Source organism: Salmo salar, chromosome 20 (genome assembly GCF_965601325.2).
Source record: "Salmo salar chromosome 20, fSalSal1, whole genome shotgun sequence".
Taxonomy (NCBI): domain Eukaryota; kingdom Metazoa; phylum Chordata; class Actinopteri; order Salmoniformes; family Salmonidae; genus Salmo; species Salmo salar.
In genome coordinates this window covers 52,545,691-52,565,287 of record NC_138310.1, presented here as the reverse complement: position 1 = coordinate 52,565,287, position 19,597 = coordinate 52,545,691, and the positions used below count along the sequence as shown (strand labels likewise).

Sequence of the window (19,597 nt, the reverse complement as noted above, 5' to 3'; positions counted from 1 at the left end):
CTGCTGACATAATCTAATGTTTTGCTTTTGTTGTAAAGCCTTTTTGAAATCGGACAATGTGGTTAGATAAAGGAGAGTCTTGTCTTTAAAATGGTGTAAAATAGTCATATGTTTGAAAAATTGAAGTTTTGGGATTTTTGAGGAGTTTGTATTTCGCGCCACGCTCCATCATTGGATATTGGCGAGGCGTTCCGCTAGCGGAACATCTAGATGTAAAAGGATAAAGCACGAGCGTTCAAACACCATACGTGGCGTTAACAACGGATTGTAGGATTGCTGTCATACATCCCTACAACGAGCCATCACATTGACGAGAAGTGGGATATGAAGTCCCGTGTGCTGACAACTGAGAACACGGAAGAGAGGGACACAGCAGAGAACAGTCACAAGAACGATCATATCTGAATTATGAATTCACGTCATTTTATGATTTCTCTTATTGTTTAAACGATAGGGGGAAAAAAATTGCAGTTTAAACATTAAGAACAATGGTACATTTGTCACATCCCCATTCCCTAGTAGCACCATCATGGTAATGTCTCACTAGACTGCTGATGAAGCAGACCTACAACATCTCTTACCAACATCCACGTCTCCCGTTCCATTTCATGTTTACCGATGTTATGAATACTAATGACACACACTAAATCTGGCTTCCTTGTGTGGCTGCCAATCTCTACACAAAGCGAGTCAGATTCATATTCTTAAAATCACTTTCCCCCAGAATAACAGTAACGCAGCGTGTGTGTGTGTGTGTGTGTGTGTGTGTGTGTGTGTGTGTGTGTGTGTGTGTGTGTGATGTACAGCGAAGTGGGGTAGTATTCTAAATTAGTGGGACAACACCTCTTTGGGATTTCAGGTTTCCAGCAGGTAGCCACACTGTAAACCTGTAATCAGCCCAGCCCATGGTTAAACAAAGTGTTTGACACACAGACATTTCTCTGTCTCTTTCTAACATGGTTGCACACCAATAACAAAATTGGTTTGTAAATACAGTCATAAACCATTGATTTCTGGATCGGTTTGACAGAGTGGTCGAGGAAAGGAGGCCATGATGCCGTCATATAGCCACCCCCGAAAAGGCTAAGAGAATACATACTAAAACCTGACCAAAGTCTTCCTCCAAAACTAAGAAGTTGGCTTTCTTACATCTGGTGCTGTTTATTGCATACAAGTACCTGTGTGCACCAGCGAGAGAGTGTGTGCATGCATGTGTGTGTTTTTCAGATTAAGACAAAGTCTAGGCTATTCAAATGACTAACTAGTCTAGGCCATATATTAAAGTACAACAGCCCTTGTCAAACACACACACAGTGAACTAGTGAGTCAGGAAATACAAGGCATCCACTCCTGAAGTACCCAATGATATCTAATCTCCCCCATAAGCAAATAAGTAGTACTACTACCCATGTAGCCATAGACACCAGTGCAAATTGAGTATATGGACAGCAAACAATTCATTTGCATGTCTTCATTTAGAAGCCTCTGATCAGAGCCAATGGTCAAACAATACAAAATCAGTCTGGGGCAACATGTGTTGTGTAACATGGTCTGGACAGCCAGTCATTGCCAGTCATATATTTTATCACATTCCCCTGTGACAATGACTGGCTGTCCAGACCATGTATAACCATTGCAGCTTTGATGGTACGGTATTTGCAACACAGATATGGGCTTTTTGATTCAAGCATATAACATTGGTTCATCCAAAACACTGATCAAGTCCGTATTGATGGACTGCTACTGCCCTGAAACATGCAGTAGGCCTAGACTAAAACTCTGGAGCAAGGGTGTCTAGGCTAGTTCCAACATTAACACTAACAGCATGACTAAACTTAAATCATCTGATGGACTTACACCTGGAAATACAGCTGCCCTTACTGGAGTGCCTTCCTACACAACAATCAAACATACAAATACAACCCACTACCTACCCTTCATCAGGTAGGCTACTTCTTAGTATTCAAAGCGCTCTCTTTAACGGCTGAGTTCTAAATCATTCCTGTATTATGTTCACACCTGTACTACAAGCCTGCTATCAAATCAGTCTCTAGCCAGCCACCTGGACCTGACGACAGTCCTCAGTGTTTCATACAGAGGCCCAGGTAAGAACACCTCAGACGATTAGCCTAGTTAGAATGGCTGCAAGCTTCAGAGCGCAGAGCCTCAACTCAAAAAACATGGATGGATGGGCTATAGAATATTTTCTTAGGAGACATAATACAACAAATCAGAAAACACATCAGCCAAAATATAATTGAAAATAAGCTATAAATCAATTTGATTTAATATATTTCTATGTGCTATTAAAGAAGGGCAAAATTAAAAAGGGACTGCCATATGCCTGGAGAAGCCAGTTTAGAGGCTTGGAGGACACAGAAGAGAGCTATGCAACTGACAGGAGGGGGGGGGGGGGGGGTCAAGTGAGACTGGCAGGCTGATTCTCTGGCATTAGTTCATAGAGCAGACTGTTGCTTTATATGGATATCTGACCGACAGGATTCATCAGACCAGTTTGGAGACAGCCAGGTAGATGATTTTGATCTCACGCCACGCAATGATCAAGGAGAAACCCATTGTGCCATTATTTCTCAACCAGGAGAGGAAGCTGTCAAGATTACTTACATCCTGTTACGTCACTATCGGGAAATACATGTAGTCAGGATGGACTGTCACAACTTTATCAGAAATGTGTCAAATTTCTTCACAATAATGTTGCAACGTCAGACTATTGACAACTGAGCTAAAGTAAATAAATCGTAAATGTATTCATACATATCGCATACCCACTACATTGGGAAATTAATCCAGCGGAGAAATGTTCTTAATCTTAACCACAAAAATATTCGTAACAAAAATGTACAACTCACAGTTGGTTGATCTGGTTCTGAGACACAACTCCGTTGTCGGAGAAGTAGGGCATCATCTTCGCTCCGCAGCAGGAGCAGAAGCAGCCCTCCGCCGAGCTCCCGGTAGCGGAGACACTACCGAGAGTCATGACCGGACCACGGAACAGCAGACCGATAACGCCAAATACCTTCGAAAAGGCTCACTCCACTCCGACCATGGTCAAAACTTATTAGAACAACGAATCCGATAGATATTCGACAGTATGTTTTGTCGACCTATCTCCTTCGCGGCATTATAAAATAGGCAGCTGGAAAATAAATTAAACTGTTAGTAAAATAAAAAACGTTAAGCCTATCATACAATTATTAAACTTTTTTTTTTACTGTGTATCAAGTACAGTATCCTCTAATTGCAAGACTGTTCCAAATTCTGTAACACCGTACGGAGTTAATCTAGCGGTAGGATTTTTCAAACGAACTAGAATCAATATTTGTCTATGAAGAGCACTCGTGTCCGTCCTACTGTAAAAGCTTTAAACTTGTAAACCGGACACCGGCAGGAGCTACAAACTCAACTCGTGAGAGGGAGGAGTTGCTGACATATGCTTAGAATGTCCCAATTGAAAGACGAGGGGAGAGCGACAATGAGGCACAACAGATTGGGCACTTCTTCAGGGACAAGCTTGTGGAAGCGCAAGACACAGCCATATAATGTGATGACTGACAAGTACAGGGAGGTGTTGAAGTAAAGAGTAAAAGTACAGATGGAACATACAGGTAACTGCAAAAATCAAGGAAACACCAACAAAGTGTCTTAATAGGGCGTTGGGCCACCATGAGCCAAAAACCGCGTCAATGCACCTTGGCATATATTTTACATTGTGTCCGGAACTCTATTGGAGGGATGAGACACCATTCTTACCCAAGAAACTCCATCATTTGGTATTTTGTTGATGGTGGAAAACGCTGCCTCAGGCACCGCTCCAGAATCTCCCATAAGTGTGAAAATGGGTTGAGATCTGGTGACAGATGGCCATGGCATATGGTTTACATCATTTATGCTTTTTTTAATACATGACCCTAAGCATGATGGGATGTCAATTGCTTAATCAACTCAGGAACCACACCCGTGTGGAAGCACCTGTTTACAATATACATTGTATCCCTAATTTACTCAAGCAGTTCCATTCCTTTTTGGCAGAGCTGTACATACATATTGCAACCACATGTTCTGTGACAGCGGTGTTTACCAACAACTGACTCTCCTTGGAACTGTGCTCGTGCACACTGCTTTGCCTTACTGAGCACACCCAGACAGCAACTTGACAAAGTCTCAAATAACACAGCTGAAGAACTCAGTAAATTGGATTTGGGAACAGACTGCAAAATGAGCTGTACCTTTGCCATTCTGATCATATATAAGAAGGTGAACTATATCATATGGTTCATGGAGTGGGAGCTCATATGGTTCATGGAGTGGGAGCTCATATGGGAGCCATGGTATATATATATATATCATATGGGATATATATCATATGGGAGCTCATATGGTTCATGGAGTGGGAGCTCATTCGCACATTGACCAGGGGCCACATGAGGAAAACCAGGCACTCAGTGTCGGTAAGGAAACAAGTGTACAAAACTTCTACCTGGCAGCTGCAGACAAACCAAAGTCTATGTAATAAACCTATGTTATAGACACATTGTCCATGGGGTGCATTTCAGTAGAAAAGGGCCATCAACCATTTGGCACCACACCTGTAACTTAACTGCCCCAGTGTTAAACATTACAAAATAGTTGTTTTGTATATCTAAAGCCAGACTCATGTGTTGGCCTGTTATCTGGATCAGACTGGCAAGCAATATACAGTGTTTAAATAGGAAAGGGAGAGGTCAATGAAGTTGTGTAAATAGGCTACACGAGGGACCCGTGTTGACTTCTCCACTGGGGGTGAAATCATTCACATGGATTTGGGCTCCAATAGATGAATCTCGATTGTGTTTCCTTACGTCCTCTCTCCTTACGTCCTCTCTCCTTACGTCCTCTCTCCTTACGTCCTCTCTCCTTACGTCCTCTCTCCTAGCTTCCTTTTCAAAATGCATTGAGGAGATAGTCAGATTCCTCCTCTAGGACCTTCTCCTCCAATGTGTTTTGAGGAGGCGGCAAGGAAGAAAGAGGACATGAGTCAAGGAAATACAATTTAGAAGCACCCAATGTCATATAAAGGCTAGCTAGTTAAGGGATTGTTATTAACAAGAATGTACTTGTTTTTCTTAATTCGACTTAGGTTTGTGCCGATTCCAGACTTGAGATAAGGGTGCAACTTTGACATTCATTTGTGATATATGCAAAAGTCCATGAGAGAAGTTAAAATTGGAGTACAGACCTGAAGTACGAGTACCGATCTTCACCACTGATCACAACAGTATCACAAGAGCCAGGTGACAAAGCAGACTCTATGGAAGCTATTTTAGTGTGTTTAAGTCTTTGTACTACTACTGTACAAACAAGGCAGGCAACCGTACAGTATTTAAGGTCTGCTCTACAATGAGTCCCAACAAAGTCAACAGCTCAGTCTCCTCTTCCTGCTCCCCATTGTCCCTCGTCTCCGAACGAATATAAGCCAGTCCTGGAATTTCACTTAACACGACCTGGCCTTGGAAAAAGAATGAAAGCGGTAATGCGTGTACACAACAAACATGACGGTTCTGAGAACACAGCTCTTCCTCTGTCCTTTACTTCCTTCCTGGTCTGCTTGAGCCAAAACAAACATTGTATAGGCTAGGCCTACATGGCTAAAATGTCCACCTTATAAAAACAGGCCATAGTCTGTTTGGTCATTTGGCCTCACTCATATTGGAAAGCTTCAAATGGTGGCGGCCAGTGTAGTTTCACATGCTCCCCCATGGAGGTCTATAGGCTGTATTATGCAAATGTGGTGCTGCCTGAGGCTTGGAGTAGAAGAGGTCAGACGCCAGAAGTCAATTACACCTGACGACAGGGGCTCAAATCAGAGGGCTTTTAGTCAAAACACTCCATTGATGTTTCCAGTCCCCACGGCCCACCATTACCCAAGTCACTACATAACACAGGCTGCAGGTACACACAAACAGGCAGCTACTACGCAAGTTGCCCTCCTAAAGTTATACAACTTAAGTGGCCAAAGAAAAAATGATAAGGCTGGCCGCGACAGCATGGGACATGGTTACACTCTGTGTTTACAAAGCGTGTGTGTGTGTGTGTGTGTGGTGTGTGTGTGTGTAACACTTGACTCCTCTCGTGCACTCAGAATAACATGACGGGGCTAGGAGATGTAGAAACACACACATACCTGGGTGTCTTCAGTTACAGGGTATCGTCACATGGTCTCCTCCATTCCAGTCAAACCTCTCCGGTTATGAGGTTTAACCAGTCACCCATTGGGTCATCATAGCAGGCAACGTTCAACCAATGTTAAACCAACCAACACGCATCAAAACACCATCTGTGCGACCAGCATCTGTGCTAGTCATGTGGCACAGAATGTTTTGGACCTCTTTTAATAGGCTAGACCACTACTAAATCACATTGTTTTGTCTCTGGTAATAGGCTCTGACATGCGGGCGGGCAACATGTGGGTCCGATTGCGCAATGGCTTGTGTCACTCTCTCACTCTTTGAATGAGAGTTAGCAGGGGGAAAAAAAGGGTCAAAGTGTTGCAGTCAGCCACTGGGTCTCTGTGTACGCCAAGTTACCCCTTAACATCCTGCTCTCCACTACAAAGTGAGCAGCTGTTTCCTATAGGCCTGCTGCACTGGAGCTAGTTGGAGGAATAGGAGGTCTGAAATGAGACCAGCCAGAACACTTAGTGATGCAGTTAGTGTAGGCTAGTAACAGACCTGGACATGAACACTACAAGGCCAACCACAGGGCAGGCTAACGCATGCCCGGTCAAGCTAAAGTTTGTTTTATTTTTTTACCTACCACTTAGCCCATTTAGTTGTGATCTGAGCACCTTGGGACCTAAGTGAAAGGCTAAAAAAACGAGACACTTAAGGTACCCGGAGTTAGGAGGAAAACAGTGATATGATCAGGAAAATTGTCAGCTGAGGTTTGAAGGGTGGTGCTGGTAGCCAGGAGAGGTGTTCCCCTTGACAGACAGGTGTGAGAAAACACGCTGCAATGAAAGACGATGACTCCAGGCCAGGGGTTTGAGTCGGTTTGCACAGCTAGCTGGCTGCTATTTCCTTTCCTTCCCGCAACCGGTAATGGGAATGCATAGGGTAACCCAAATCCAGAATAACCTGCTCTGACAGCCACATCAGAGACGCAGCAGTAGGCAAATACACAGATGGGAGTCAACCTGTACACCTCCCACTTGCCAAGTTCTCCTTTGGTGGTTTGTGTCGTCAAGTTCGCCACCCCGTTCGTTGGTTGCACCTGTTGGTCTGCCCTGTACAGAGGTGGCGCATGCCCGGTTGTACCGGTTTCCAAGTCTGTCCCGTACTGGGATTGTGCACACCCATTATTCAAACATGCATGGCTTGAGATGTGGTCACCTATCGAGATTCATCCTTTGGACTGCCAGATGGTGAAGCCTGATTCGTCACTCCTGAGAACGCGTTTCCACTGCTCCAGAATCCAATGGAGGCAAGCTTTACACCATCCCAGCCGACGCTTGGCATTGTGCATGGTGATCTTAGGCTTGTGCGCGGCTGCTCGGCCATGGAAACCCATTTTATGAAGCTCCTGACTAACAGTTCTTGTGTTGACGTTGCTTCCAGAGGCAGTTTGGAACTCTGTAGTGAGTGTTGCAACCAGTCCCGTTCTGTGAACTTGTGTGGCCTACCACTGAGCGGCTGAGCCGTTGTTGCTCCTAGAGGTTTCCATTTCACAATAACAGCACTTACGGTTGACCGGGGCAGCCCTAGCAGGGCAGAAATTTGATGAACTAACTTGTTGGAAAGGTGGCATCCTATGAAGGTGCCATGTTGAAAGTCACGGAGCTCTTCAGAAAGGCCATTCTACTGCCAATGTTAACTATGGAGATTGCATGGATGTGTGCTCGATTGCATACACCTTTTAAAAAAGCCTTTTTTTGGTGTATTTTTGCCCCCTGAAAAGGTCTGTGCACGGCCCTGCACATTAGTGTGTCTACCGACTCAAATCTTACCAGAGCCATGTTGAAGTAAGCAGTTGAAAGGAAATGCCTACTGAAAACAATGAATAGACAAGGTCAGAGAAAAGACCCTGAACATCCTTTTGCCCATCCCTTCTCCCCCTCAATAGGTCTGCAGCTCAACAGCCCTCTCCTTACTATGAACGACAATCAAGTAGGCCTGTACTAGAAAGTATGCTGTCCTTGACATTCCTTGCAGTGCATACACGTCGCAAAGCCAGAGCACAGATGAATGTATTACAGTATGTTACACTTCAATCAGAGCCGTGGGAACAACAGCTGTCGTGTCTCTCCTGTGTGTGTGTGTGTGTGTGTGTGTGGGGGGGGGTGGGGGCACAGAATAGATGACAAAACATTGAACACAGAGTACAGCACAACCTTCCCCCTCAAACGTTGCCTCTAGCTTTCTGATATCCAATTAGATGCAATGTATTTCTAGTTCTGGAATCCTTGTGGTGTATGTAATACACAGTTCATTTGGGCTTCTTGTTATATAACCAACGGGGGGGGTAGCAGATGGGGGGAGTAATTGACAAAAGAGGGATCCAAATGACAAAATAGTCCAAGATCTGAAGACATTGAATGGGCAGGGCGGAGGGGGGGGGGGGGGATGACCTCACCATCACCATAGCATTACCTAATAGATAATTGAGCCCACATGCCCTACAGCGTTGGAGTTGAATGGTGAAGTCAGTGCAACACATAATGGACATTAAAATGTTCTGTTATGGGGTTGTGCTGGCCAAATGCACGTCATGTTGGCTCCTTCTCAGCGTGAAGCCCAACAGTTTGCAGTGGTGGACCCAGTGTTTACAAACTAGCACCAACTGTACTGGTATGGAGAACTCCGACTCCTACCTTGCATTAGCAGAATTCAATAGACTAAATCCTGACCAGAAGTCAAGTTAAATCAATGTACAGAAAAGACCCAACATTGCAAGGGTTAGTTCAACAGTCATGTCATAACGCCACCGCAACCATGTCATAACACTAACACCACAGTCATGTCATAACACTAACACCACAGTCATGTCATAACACTAACACCACAGTCATGTCATAACACTAACACCACAGTCATGTCATAACACTAACACCACAGTCATGTCATAACACTAACACCACAGTCATGTCATAACACTAACACCACAGTCATGTCATAACACTAACACCACAGTCATGTCATAACACTAACACCACAGTCATGTCATAACACTAACACAAGGGAACAGAACATAAACAGCCATGATAGCTGAATAGGCCTATAAGAAGTTAGTACAACAGACTTTCTAGTGCTGTTTTGATGCAAGCCGACTAGCTTGGCGTCTGCCATGACTGTGTACAGTTAAGCTTGTCACAACAATCAGCTCTGTGATCAAGTAATGCTATGTAATATTATTACCCTGACGTTGTTATGAATACATGAAGGTCCTATGATTGAGAGTTCAGGTGAAATGCTACTGACAAGAACAATACTTGACGTTAGGCCAAGCCAAGGGGAAGTGATACTCAAACTCAGACAAACACACGCCCTTGTTTATCAGTTCCATGTGTACTACAGCCAGATCCTAACACCCTACAGCAGGGTTCAACAACTGGCATTCACCAACCACTCCATCACTCTCCTTGGTCAACTAGCCACTGTCACCAGAAAAACATTTAAATAAAGAAATGAGTAGGTGTGTCCAAACCTTTGACTGGTACTGTGTGTGTATACATATATAAATACAAAAATAAACTAGGTCCTTTGATCTGATGAGTTCAAATTTGAGATTGGTTCCAACCACCGTGTGTCTTTGTGAGAATCAGAGTAGGTGAACGGATGATCTCCGCATGTGTGGTTCCCACCGTGAAGCATGGAGGAGGTGGTGTGATGGTGTGCTTTGCTGGCGACACTGATTTATTTAGAATTCAAGGCACATTTAACTAACATCGCTACCACAGCATTCTGCAGCGATACTCCATCCCATCTGGTTTGCGCATAGTGGGACTATCATGTTTTCCAACAGGACAATGACCCAACACAACTTCAGGCTGTGTAAGGACTATTTGACCAAGAAGGAGAGTGATGGAGTGCTGCATCAGATGACCTGGCCTCCACAATCACCCGACCTCAACCCAATTGAGATGGTTGGGGGATGAGTTGGACTGCAGAGTGAAGGAAAAGCAGCCAACAAGTGCTCAGCATATGTGGGAACTCCTTCAAGACTGTTGGAAAAGCATTCCAGGTGAATACCTCATGAAGCTGGTTGAGAGAATGCCAAGCGAGTGCAAAGCTGTCAAGGCAAAAGGTGGCTTCTTTGAAGAATCTCGAATATATTTCCATTTGTTTAACACTTTTTTGGTTACTACATGATTCCATGAGTTAGTTTATTATTAACCTGTTATGGCTAGGGGGCAGTATTTTCACGGCCGGATAAAAAAACGTACCCGATTTAATCTGATTATTACTCCAGCCCAGAAACTAGAATATGCATATAATTATTAGCTTTGGATAGAAAACACTCCAAAGTTTCTAAAACTGTTTGAATGGTGTCTGTGAGTACAACAGAACTCATTTGGCAGGCCAAAACCTGAGAAGATTCCATGCAGGAAGTGCCCTGTCTGACAATTTCTTGGCCTTCTTGATTATCTCTATCCATTACAGGGGATCTCTGCTGTTACGTGACACTTCCTACGGCTCCCATGGGCTCTCAGAAGGCGGCAAAAAGCTGAATCGTGGCTTTGCAGGCTCTGGCTGAAAAAAAGTAGCGCGTTTGGATAGTGGCTGCTCACAGTACTGTGAGACTCAGGCGCATGCACGAGGGGACTCCATGTTTTATCTTTGAACGAAAACCACCGCTCCCGGTCGGAATATTATCGCTTTTTTACGAGAAAAATGGCATAAAAATTGATTTTAAACAGCGGTTGACATGCTTCGAAGTACGGTAATGGAATATTTAGATTTTTTTTGTCACGAAATGCGTCATGCGCATGACCCTTATTTACACTTCGGATAGTGTCTTGAACGCACGAACAAAACGCCGCTATTTGGATATAACTATGGATTATTTTGTACCAAACCAACATTTGTTATTGAAGTAGCAGTCCTGGGAGTGCATTCTGACGAAGAACACCAAAGGTAATCAAACCTTTCTAATAGTAAATCTGACTTTGGTGAAGGCTAAACTTGCTGGGTGTCTAAATAGCTAGCCCGTGATGCCGGGCTATGTACTCAGCATATTGCAAAATGTGCTTTCACCGAAAAGCTATTTTAAAATCAGACACCTCGATTGCACAAAGGAGTTCTGCATCTATAATTCTTAAAATAATTATGTTTTTTGTGAACGTTTATCGTGAGTAATTTAGTAAATTCACCGGAAGTGTTCGGTGGGAATGCTAGTTCTGAACGTCACATGCTAATGTAAAAAGCTGGTTTTTGATATAAATATGAACTTGATTGAACAAAACATGCATGTATTGTATAACATAATGTCCTAGGCGTGTCATCTGATGAAGATCAAAGGTTAGTGCTGCATTTAGCTGTGGTTTTGTTTTTTGTGACATTATATGCTAGCTTGAAAAATGGGTGTCTGATTATTTCTGGCTGGGTACTCTGCTGACATAATCTAATGTTTTGCTTTCGCTGTAAAGCCTTTTTGAAATCGGACAGTGTGGTTAGATAAAGGAGAGTCTTGTCTTTAAAATGCTGTAAAATAGTCATGTTTGAAAAATTGAAGTTTTTGTATTTTTGAGGAATTTGTCATTCGCGCCACGCCCATCATTGGATATTGGAGCAGGTGTTCCGCTAGCGGAACGTCTAGATGTAAGAGGTTAATGTACAAAATTGTAAAAATAAAGAAAAACCCTTGAATGAGCAGGTGTGTCCAGACTTTTGACTGCTACTGTATATACACTATACACACTTTTCTGTGGAATTTTCATTGCTGGACATAAAACAACAAAAACAGACAATTAACTCCAATTGATTTTAATTGAAGAAATCTTTTCCCAAGAAGTTCCACGCATAATAGGGAGACACATGATCGCATACAAATGTAAGCAAGGTTTGAAATAATTATGTTTTAGTCAAACACATACGTTTGGGCTTCTTGCGGTCAATTTGCAGTCTACAAATTATATGTAATTATGTAACGACCCCCCTACCATCCACTCCAGAAAAAAATAAATCGTCCCGCGGCTGATTCTAGTTGATGATCCATGGCATATAAACTATAGGTTAGCCTATTAACCTATAGGCTAACCCATAATAACCTATAAATATTAGTATGTCCTGTATGAATAGGCATTAATCCAAGAGATCCACACTGATAAACCCAACTGCCAAGACAAGTGAAACAACAACAGTAGTGACGTCTTGTCCTTCTATAAAAACACACACACAGTGACGTCAAGCGGCTGGTAACACAGATAACAGATACAACCATGCAAATAGATCATCAGGAGTAAACAACTGGAGTAGTCATACACGAGTACTACAAACCAACCCAAATAGGTACATAGGCTAACTATTTTGCATTTCCAAAATAGCCTAGTGTTTTGAAGATGCATAATGGCAACCATTAGTCCTTTTCTACACTTCTCCTGTAATGACCTAAAACTAAGTGTGAATACAAATTCTGGCAATGATGCTAGTCAAGAGCGAGTCTACATGTTGATAGAACTGTCTTTTTCAAGATTTGAAAATATATTGTGTGATATACTGTAAATTGAAAGGAGATATGCAGTTACTCGTTTTGTGCACGGGTGTGTGCGTGCTTTTTAACAGCCCAGGCCTAACTGGCAATGTATAGCCATTATAATGTTCCTGTGTTTGCTTGCGACCCCTCTGTCGGTCATTTTGCTGCCTGGGTCTGAGACTAAATGAGAGTCAGTTGATTCTGCAGCAGTATATGTGAGCTGAGTTGACCCAAGAGACAGTATTGATATCAACCCAACGGCCAACACAGCAAATATACTCTTGTCAACACACTCTCCCTGGTGGACAGTAGCTGGAAGTACAGCTGAGCTTCCAAAGGTCCAACGACAGATATTTGTCTCAGCTGATTCAGGCACTGAACACAACAATAATTGAGAAATTCAGCGGGGCCTGGAAGGTTGTCAGTGCAATGCCCAAAAATACATCATAGTTGTTCGATTACAAGACTTTGAGATTGTTTTACTGCTAACTGGTAATGGTCTAGCCTTACCTCCGGGGCTGGGAGCGACGATCATCCTCACCACTGTCTGCCTCCTGGGGAGAGAGCAGAGAACCAGTCAGAAACCAACATGCACACTAATGTATCCATAAACGGACTATAGTAATGACACATTTTACAGACAGACATACAGCTGCGGTCACATGAATAGACAAGGTTGCTTGTTCACAATAACCGGCCTGAACAAGGAGATAAGCATAGGAATCAAGTCAAGTGTCTCATGACTAACAATGAGCCAAACAGATTCCTACTACAGCAATATTAGGAGGTGTGATGCTGCCAGACCTTTTGAACAAGAATTCCACACCCAGTCAAAACAAGATGTCCATATTTGGGCTTGTTAGACATAAGTGTATAGCTATCCATTCAAGGGAGATTTTGCAACACGTTTTGCATCGGGCACCGAGGAAGATCGAATTAACCTTGTTTTAAAGAGGATAATGAATTCCACATCGGCTAAAATGTGCCGCTAAATATCCACTTTCATCCATGTCATGGGGTTGGCCGTTGTGATATTTCACTAAACCCAGAACAAGGCAGAATAGATAAGGGTTGAAATGGCTGCCGGCCTGTTTTGAAGTGTCCCTCTCTCCACCCAGGCCCGGCAGTCTGTTGTCCCTGCTCAGACAGACAGGCAGGCAGACCCTAATCCCAGCCTGTTCTGCTCCAGTAATCTCCAAACTCAGGGAACTTTCTCCCAGGGATCAGGCTGTCAATCCTGGACAAGGCAGCCCTAGCAGATCCCACCCGCCTAGTCAGAGAGATACTGAACTGGGTTAATAAAGCCTAATGCACCACACACTGGCTACATTCACCATGTCCTATGCAGACACACGGGATGGGATGAAGTGATCCAGCCAATGTATCTTCATTGAGGAGAAGAGCGCACACACACACACACACACACCCCAGACATATACTCAAGAACACAAAAATGCTTACAATTAGGCCTAATCTATGTAAAGAGTTCTGCTTGTTGGGCTTGTGTACACGACCATGATGGCACACAAACTAGAGAAAACATGAGCAAATCAAAAAGCCTTGGCCTGGACATAAACCCTCACACATCAGGTGCTGTAAATCACCCGCTGCCACAGCCAGGCATATGACATTTGAGAAAAGCATTTAAGAAACATGGTGACACAGGAGAAATATGACTCGAGGGAGAAACCCATCCCTTCAACGAGACAAACTTTCCAAAACACTTCACCCACGTTCTTTTTTCAATGGCGAAGGCAACAGAGGCCAATAGGCTGCTATAGGAAGGTGTTTTAGTGGCAAAGTGGAGGAGAGACCGCAAGCTTCCTCCTCTCCCTATGGTTAAGTCTAGAGGTCGACCGATTAAATCGGAATGGACGATTAATTAGGGCCGATTTCAAGTTTTCATAACAATCGGTATTTTTGGACACCGATTTGCCGATTATTTTTTTTATACACCTTTATTTAATTAAGCAAGTCAGTTAAGAACACATTCTTATTTTCAATGACGGCCTAGGAACGGTGGGTTAACTGCCTTGTTCAGGGGCAGATTGACAGATTTTTACCTTGTCAGCTCAGGGATTCGTTTTTGCAACCTTCCGGTTACTAGTCCAACGCTCTAACCACCTGCCTTACATTGCACTCCACGAGGAGCCTGCATGGCAGGCTGACTACCTGTTACGTGAGGGCAGCAAGAAGCCAAGGTAAGTTGCTAGCTAGCATTAAACTTAACATAATCACTAGTTAAACTAGTAATATCAACCATGTGTAGTTCTAGCGTGTCCTGCGTTGCATATAATCGATGCGGTGCCTGTTAATTTCTCATTGAATCACAGCCTACTTCGACAAATGAGTGATGATTTAACAAGCGCATTTGCGAAAAGAGCACAGTCGTTGCACCAATGTACCTAACCATAAACATCAATGCCTTTAATATCAATAAACAAGTATATATTTTTAAACCTGCATATTTAGTTAATATTGCCTGATAACATGACTTTCTTTTAACTAGGGAAATTGTGTCACTTCTCTTGCGTTCCGTGCAAGCAGTCAAGGTATATGCAGCAGTTTGGGCTGCCAGGCTCTTTGCGAACTGTGTGAAGACCATTTATTCCTAACAAAGACCATAATTAATTTGCCAGAATTGTACATAATTATGACATAAGACTGAAGGTTGTACAATGTAAAAGCAATATTTAGACTTAGGGATGACATCCATTAGATAAAATACAGAACGGTTCCGTATTTCACTGAAAGAATAAACGTTTTGTTTTCGAAATGATAGTTTCCGGATTCAACCATTTTAATGACCAAAGGCTCATATTTGTGTGTTATGTTATAATTAAGTCTGATTTGATAGAGCAGTCTGACTGAGCGATGGTAGGCTGGCTCGTAAGCATTCATTCAAAGAGCACTTTCGTGCGTTTGCCAGCAGCTCTTCGCAATGCTTCAAGCATTGTGCTGTTTATGACTTCAAGCCTATCAACTCCAGAGATTAGGCTGGCAATACTAAAGTACCTATTAGAACATCCAATAGTCAAAGGTGTATGAAATACAAATGGTAGAGAGAGAAATAGTCCTATAATAACTACAACCTAAAACTTCTTACCTGGGAATATTGAAGATTCATGTTAAACGAAACCACCAGCTTTCATATGTTCTGAGCAAGGAACTTATACGTTAGCTTTTTTACATGGCACATTTTGCACTTTTTCTTCTCCGACACTTTTTTGCATTATTTAAACCAAATTGAACATGTTTCATTATTTATTTGAGGCTAAATTGATTTTATTGATGTATTATATTAAGGTAAAATAAGTGTTCATTCAGTATTGTTGTAATTGTCATTTAAAAAAATATATATATTTAAGTGGCCGATTAATCGGTATCGGCTTTTTTGAGTCCTCCAATAAATCGGTATCGGCGTTGGAAAATCATAATCGGTCGACCTCTAGCGTCCACACAGGTGTGGTTCCTGAGTTAATTAAGCAATTTTCAGGGGAAGTTGCTAGAGGCAGGTGGATTTGTTGCTAAATGACGTTGTGATGTTATTGCGTGATGACGTCAATACGTAAAACTGTGTCATTATGTAGAATACACAATAATGTTACTCAAATTGACTGGCCATCTCAACGCAAAATATGATTTGACATGTTAGTTTAGATTTGTTTCTTTATTATCATTTTGATTGAGACATGTTGAGTGATGTAAGTTCTGTTCAAGATCAAACATTTGTGACCAACTATAGTCATTAGGTTTGTCTCGAATGCATACTACTGCAGTCAGCCAACAATGATTTGCAATTTGTTGAAATTGCTGCTGGCCTGCGCACAAGCTGAGCGCCTGCTGCTGACGTCACTCACAATGCACTTTTGCAGCCAGGCACGTGTGTTGTGACTGTGTGTGACAGAGAAAATCGTTTTTGTGTCATTTAGAGGGAAAATGAGTGCATTTTAGCATTTGAGTCACTTTTCAAAAGCTAAAAGTTCCAAATAAATATTTTAAAGTAGCCAAATTTGTTGCTAGGTGCTGTTTGAAGAAAAGATTACCAGGGTAGTCTGAAAAGTTGCTAAATGTAGCAACAAATTGCTAAGTTGGCATCACTGCAAGACGCACTGCTTCTTGACACACTGCTCGCTGAACCCGAAGCCAGCCACGCCAATGTGTCGGAGGAAACACCGTACAGCTGGCGAGCGAAGTCAGCGTGCATGCACCCGGCCGCCACAAGGAGTCGCTAGAGCGCAATTGGACAAGGACAGTCCAGCCAGCCAAACCCTTTCCTAACCCGGACGGCGCTGGGTCAATTGTGCGCCGACTCATGGGTTTCCCAGTCCAGGCCGAGATCGAACACGGATCTCTAGTGCGATGCAGTGCCTTAGACTCAGGAGGCCCTGCGGTGGGGGGGGGGGGGGGGGGGTCTACCTTAATCATCATCAGCGGCTGTTGTTGGGGGTTTAAAGGGGGTGTGTCTCAGCCACCAGATTTCAACCCAATTGAACACTTACAGGAGACTCTGGAGCCCCTAACACATCATTTCTGTGTTGACCTTGGCTTTAATTGCTTTCATGGCTGTTTGAGAGAAACATAGTTCATCTCTCACGTTCCTCTTTCCCATTTATACTGGCCTAATGTGATTCAGGCATTGACAACTCGCACTGAGAGATGTCACAGCAAAGCAGGAAGTATTTTTCTTTCTCTAGCTAACAGACCTCAGACTGCCCTCAATGGATATGTCCCAAATAGCACCCTAGTCCCTATATAGTCCACTACTTTGACCAAAAGGGAATAAAGTGTAATTTGGGATGCAAACAATATCTAGGGCTGGATAGGGCTGTTGAATTTAAGCAATCACAGAAGTGATCCATTAATGCTGTTGGTCAGGCACTCCAGGAACAGGGTTGCCTACCCCTGGGCTAGGCTGTCTAGCTACAAGCCTTATGTGGAATCATCCGCAGGCATATCAGCCAGCCAGGCAACCGTCGATATGTCATATGGAATCTTCCCCAGTGCGGGTCATAAAATGTAGTTGGACAGCCATGTCATACTAACCCAGTTTTCATGCAAAACATTAACAGAATAACTTGAGCCTAGTTGATATGGAACTGTTGTGAGAGTCCATGACATTGTTTTGGCTAGGTCTGTTGTAATAAAATGGTTGAAAAAAAAAGTACCCAAATGGCATAGAGTAAAAGTAAAGATTCCTTAGTAGAAAAAGTAAAAGTTAACCAGTAAAATACTATTTGAGTAAAAGTCTAAAAGTATTTGGTTTTAAATATACTTAAGTATCAAAAGTAAATGTAATTACTAAAATATACTTAAGTATTAAAATTATGAATCATTACATAAGCAAACCAGACAGCACAATGTTCTTGTTTTTATTTATTTACAGATAGCCAGGAGCACACTGCAACACTCAGACATCATTTAGAAACAAAGCATGTGTTTAGTGAGTCCGCCAGATCAGAGGCAATAGGGATGTTCTCTTGATAAGTGCATGCATTTGATCCTTTTCCTGTCCTGGTAGCCATTCAAAACGCAACGAGCACTTTTGGGTGTCAGAGAAAATGCATGGAGTAAGAAGTAAATCTTATTTTTTTTATTTATGAATGTAGTGAAGTAAAAGTCAAATATTAATAGCAAAGTACCGATACCCCCAAAAAACTACTTAAGTAGTACTTTAAAGTATTTTTACTTAAGTACTTTGCACCACTGTCTATACATTTATGGCAGTGACTGAGTACAACATTTATTATCAGCTAGCTATGCCTCCGGTAAACTCGCCAACCAAGATTGACACTGACAGATAGCTAAGCTATGATGAGTTGGCTTCTTTGAGTTCTTTTAGACCATTTATATAATTGACTTGGGGATAAACAGGTCAGATATACACTGAAATTATTTGCATTGCAAAACAGTCACTATACCTAGCTAACTAGCTAACTACAAGTTGAGAAACTTCACTGGCTAGCTGGCCAGCCAGCCATTGACTGTGGTAGCTAAGCGACAACTTCCCTGGACACTGGAAAGTTTAACTGTGTCCATGCAAAAGTCAAAAGTGTATATTTATACACAACGCACAACTAAAACATTTCCGTTTAACAATTTCTTAGGAACGCATACACACAAAAAAGCAGGGCATAACCAGCTATAGTGTAGATAGCTGGGACACACGTTTCACCCCACTTCGCTACAAAGTGCTTTTCGTGGCAGGTTAGGAGACCATATCCACTAACCCTAACTCTTTTCCTAACCTTATCCTCAGTCTCCTGCCACGAAAAGGTCACTTCGGTATCGAAGTGCTGTGAAAAGTGTGTCCCCTAGCTAACTACCGCATGGGACAACAACCTACTTGTTAGCTAGCTATATCCACCCTAAACAATACCAGTAGAATTGAGCCTTAAATCCCGTGCTATGACAAACTACCAAGCTCGACAACTCACCGAAAGGCAGGGACTGGAGCTAACGCTGGGTGTTGGCGAACGCTGAACGGTGACCAGCGCCATTCAAGGTCCAGGAAACAGATATCTTTGTTAGAGAAAGCAGAGGCGGCGAGATGGTCATAATTTGAGCAGATGACATGCAAGGCGCCCGAGGTTATTGGGTCGTTGGTGATTTCCCTCCTATTCATTCAGCAGCGTCTTTTGGCGCATGCGATCCACTGGCCAGCTGTCAAACGACATTGTCTAATGCTGCGTTCATAACAACTCGTACATTCGTAATTACCAGTGTACGACTGGGGGAAATCCAATTGAACGGCCCGCCAACTCGTAATTACAAATGGGAAATAATCGCTGAACTCCGATTTCTCCCACATGCTGAACTCTGACGTCACATACTAAGGAAATTACTTCGAGAACATCATTTTCGGCAATTAAATGAAACAAAACGTAATTTATAAAAAAAATATATATAT

The 19,597-nt window shown here is 42.8% G+C and overlaps 1 protein-coding gene across 2 annotated transcripts in view; it reads right to left on the bottom strand.

Annotated features, from left to right (window-relative positions):
- LOC106580797 (uncharacterized) overlaps positions 1-19,374 on the bottom strand; it is a 35,134-nt gene extending 15,760 nt beyond the window's left edge. Inside the window, exons 1-2 of one of the 2 annotated variants that reach the window (XM_014162232.3) lie at positions 19,125-19,374; positions 13,198-13,241 (exon numbers count right to left, since the gene is read on the bottom strand). In XM_014162232.3, coding sequence (XP_014017707.1) covers positions 13,198-13,241; positions 19,125-19,187 — 107 coding nt within the window. In that variant the 5' untranslated portion in view covers positions 19,188-19,374. Of the gene's footprint in view, positions 1-2,870; positions 3,418-13,197; positions 13,242-19,124 lie in introns of those variants that run through there. The other variant, XM_014162231.3, reaches the window with a different exon arrangement.
- Positions 19,375-19,597: the final 223 nt, after the last annotated feature.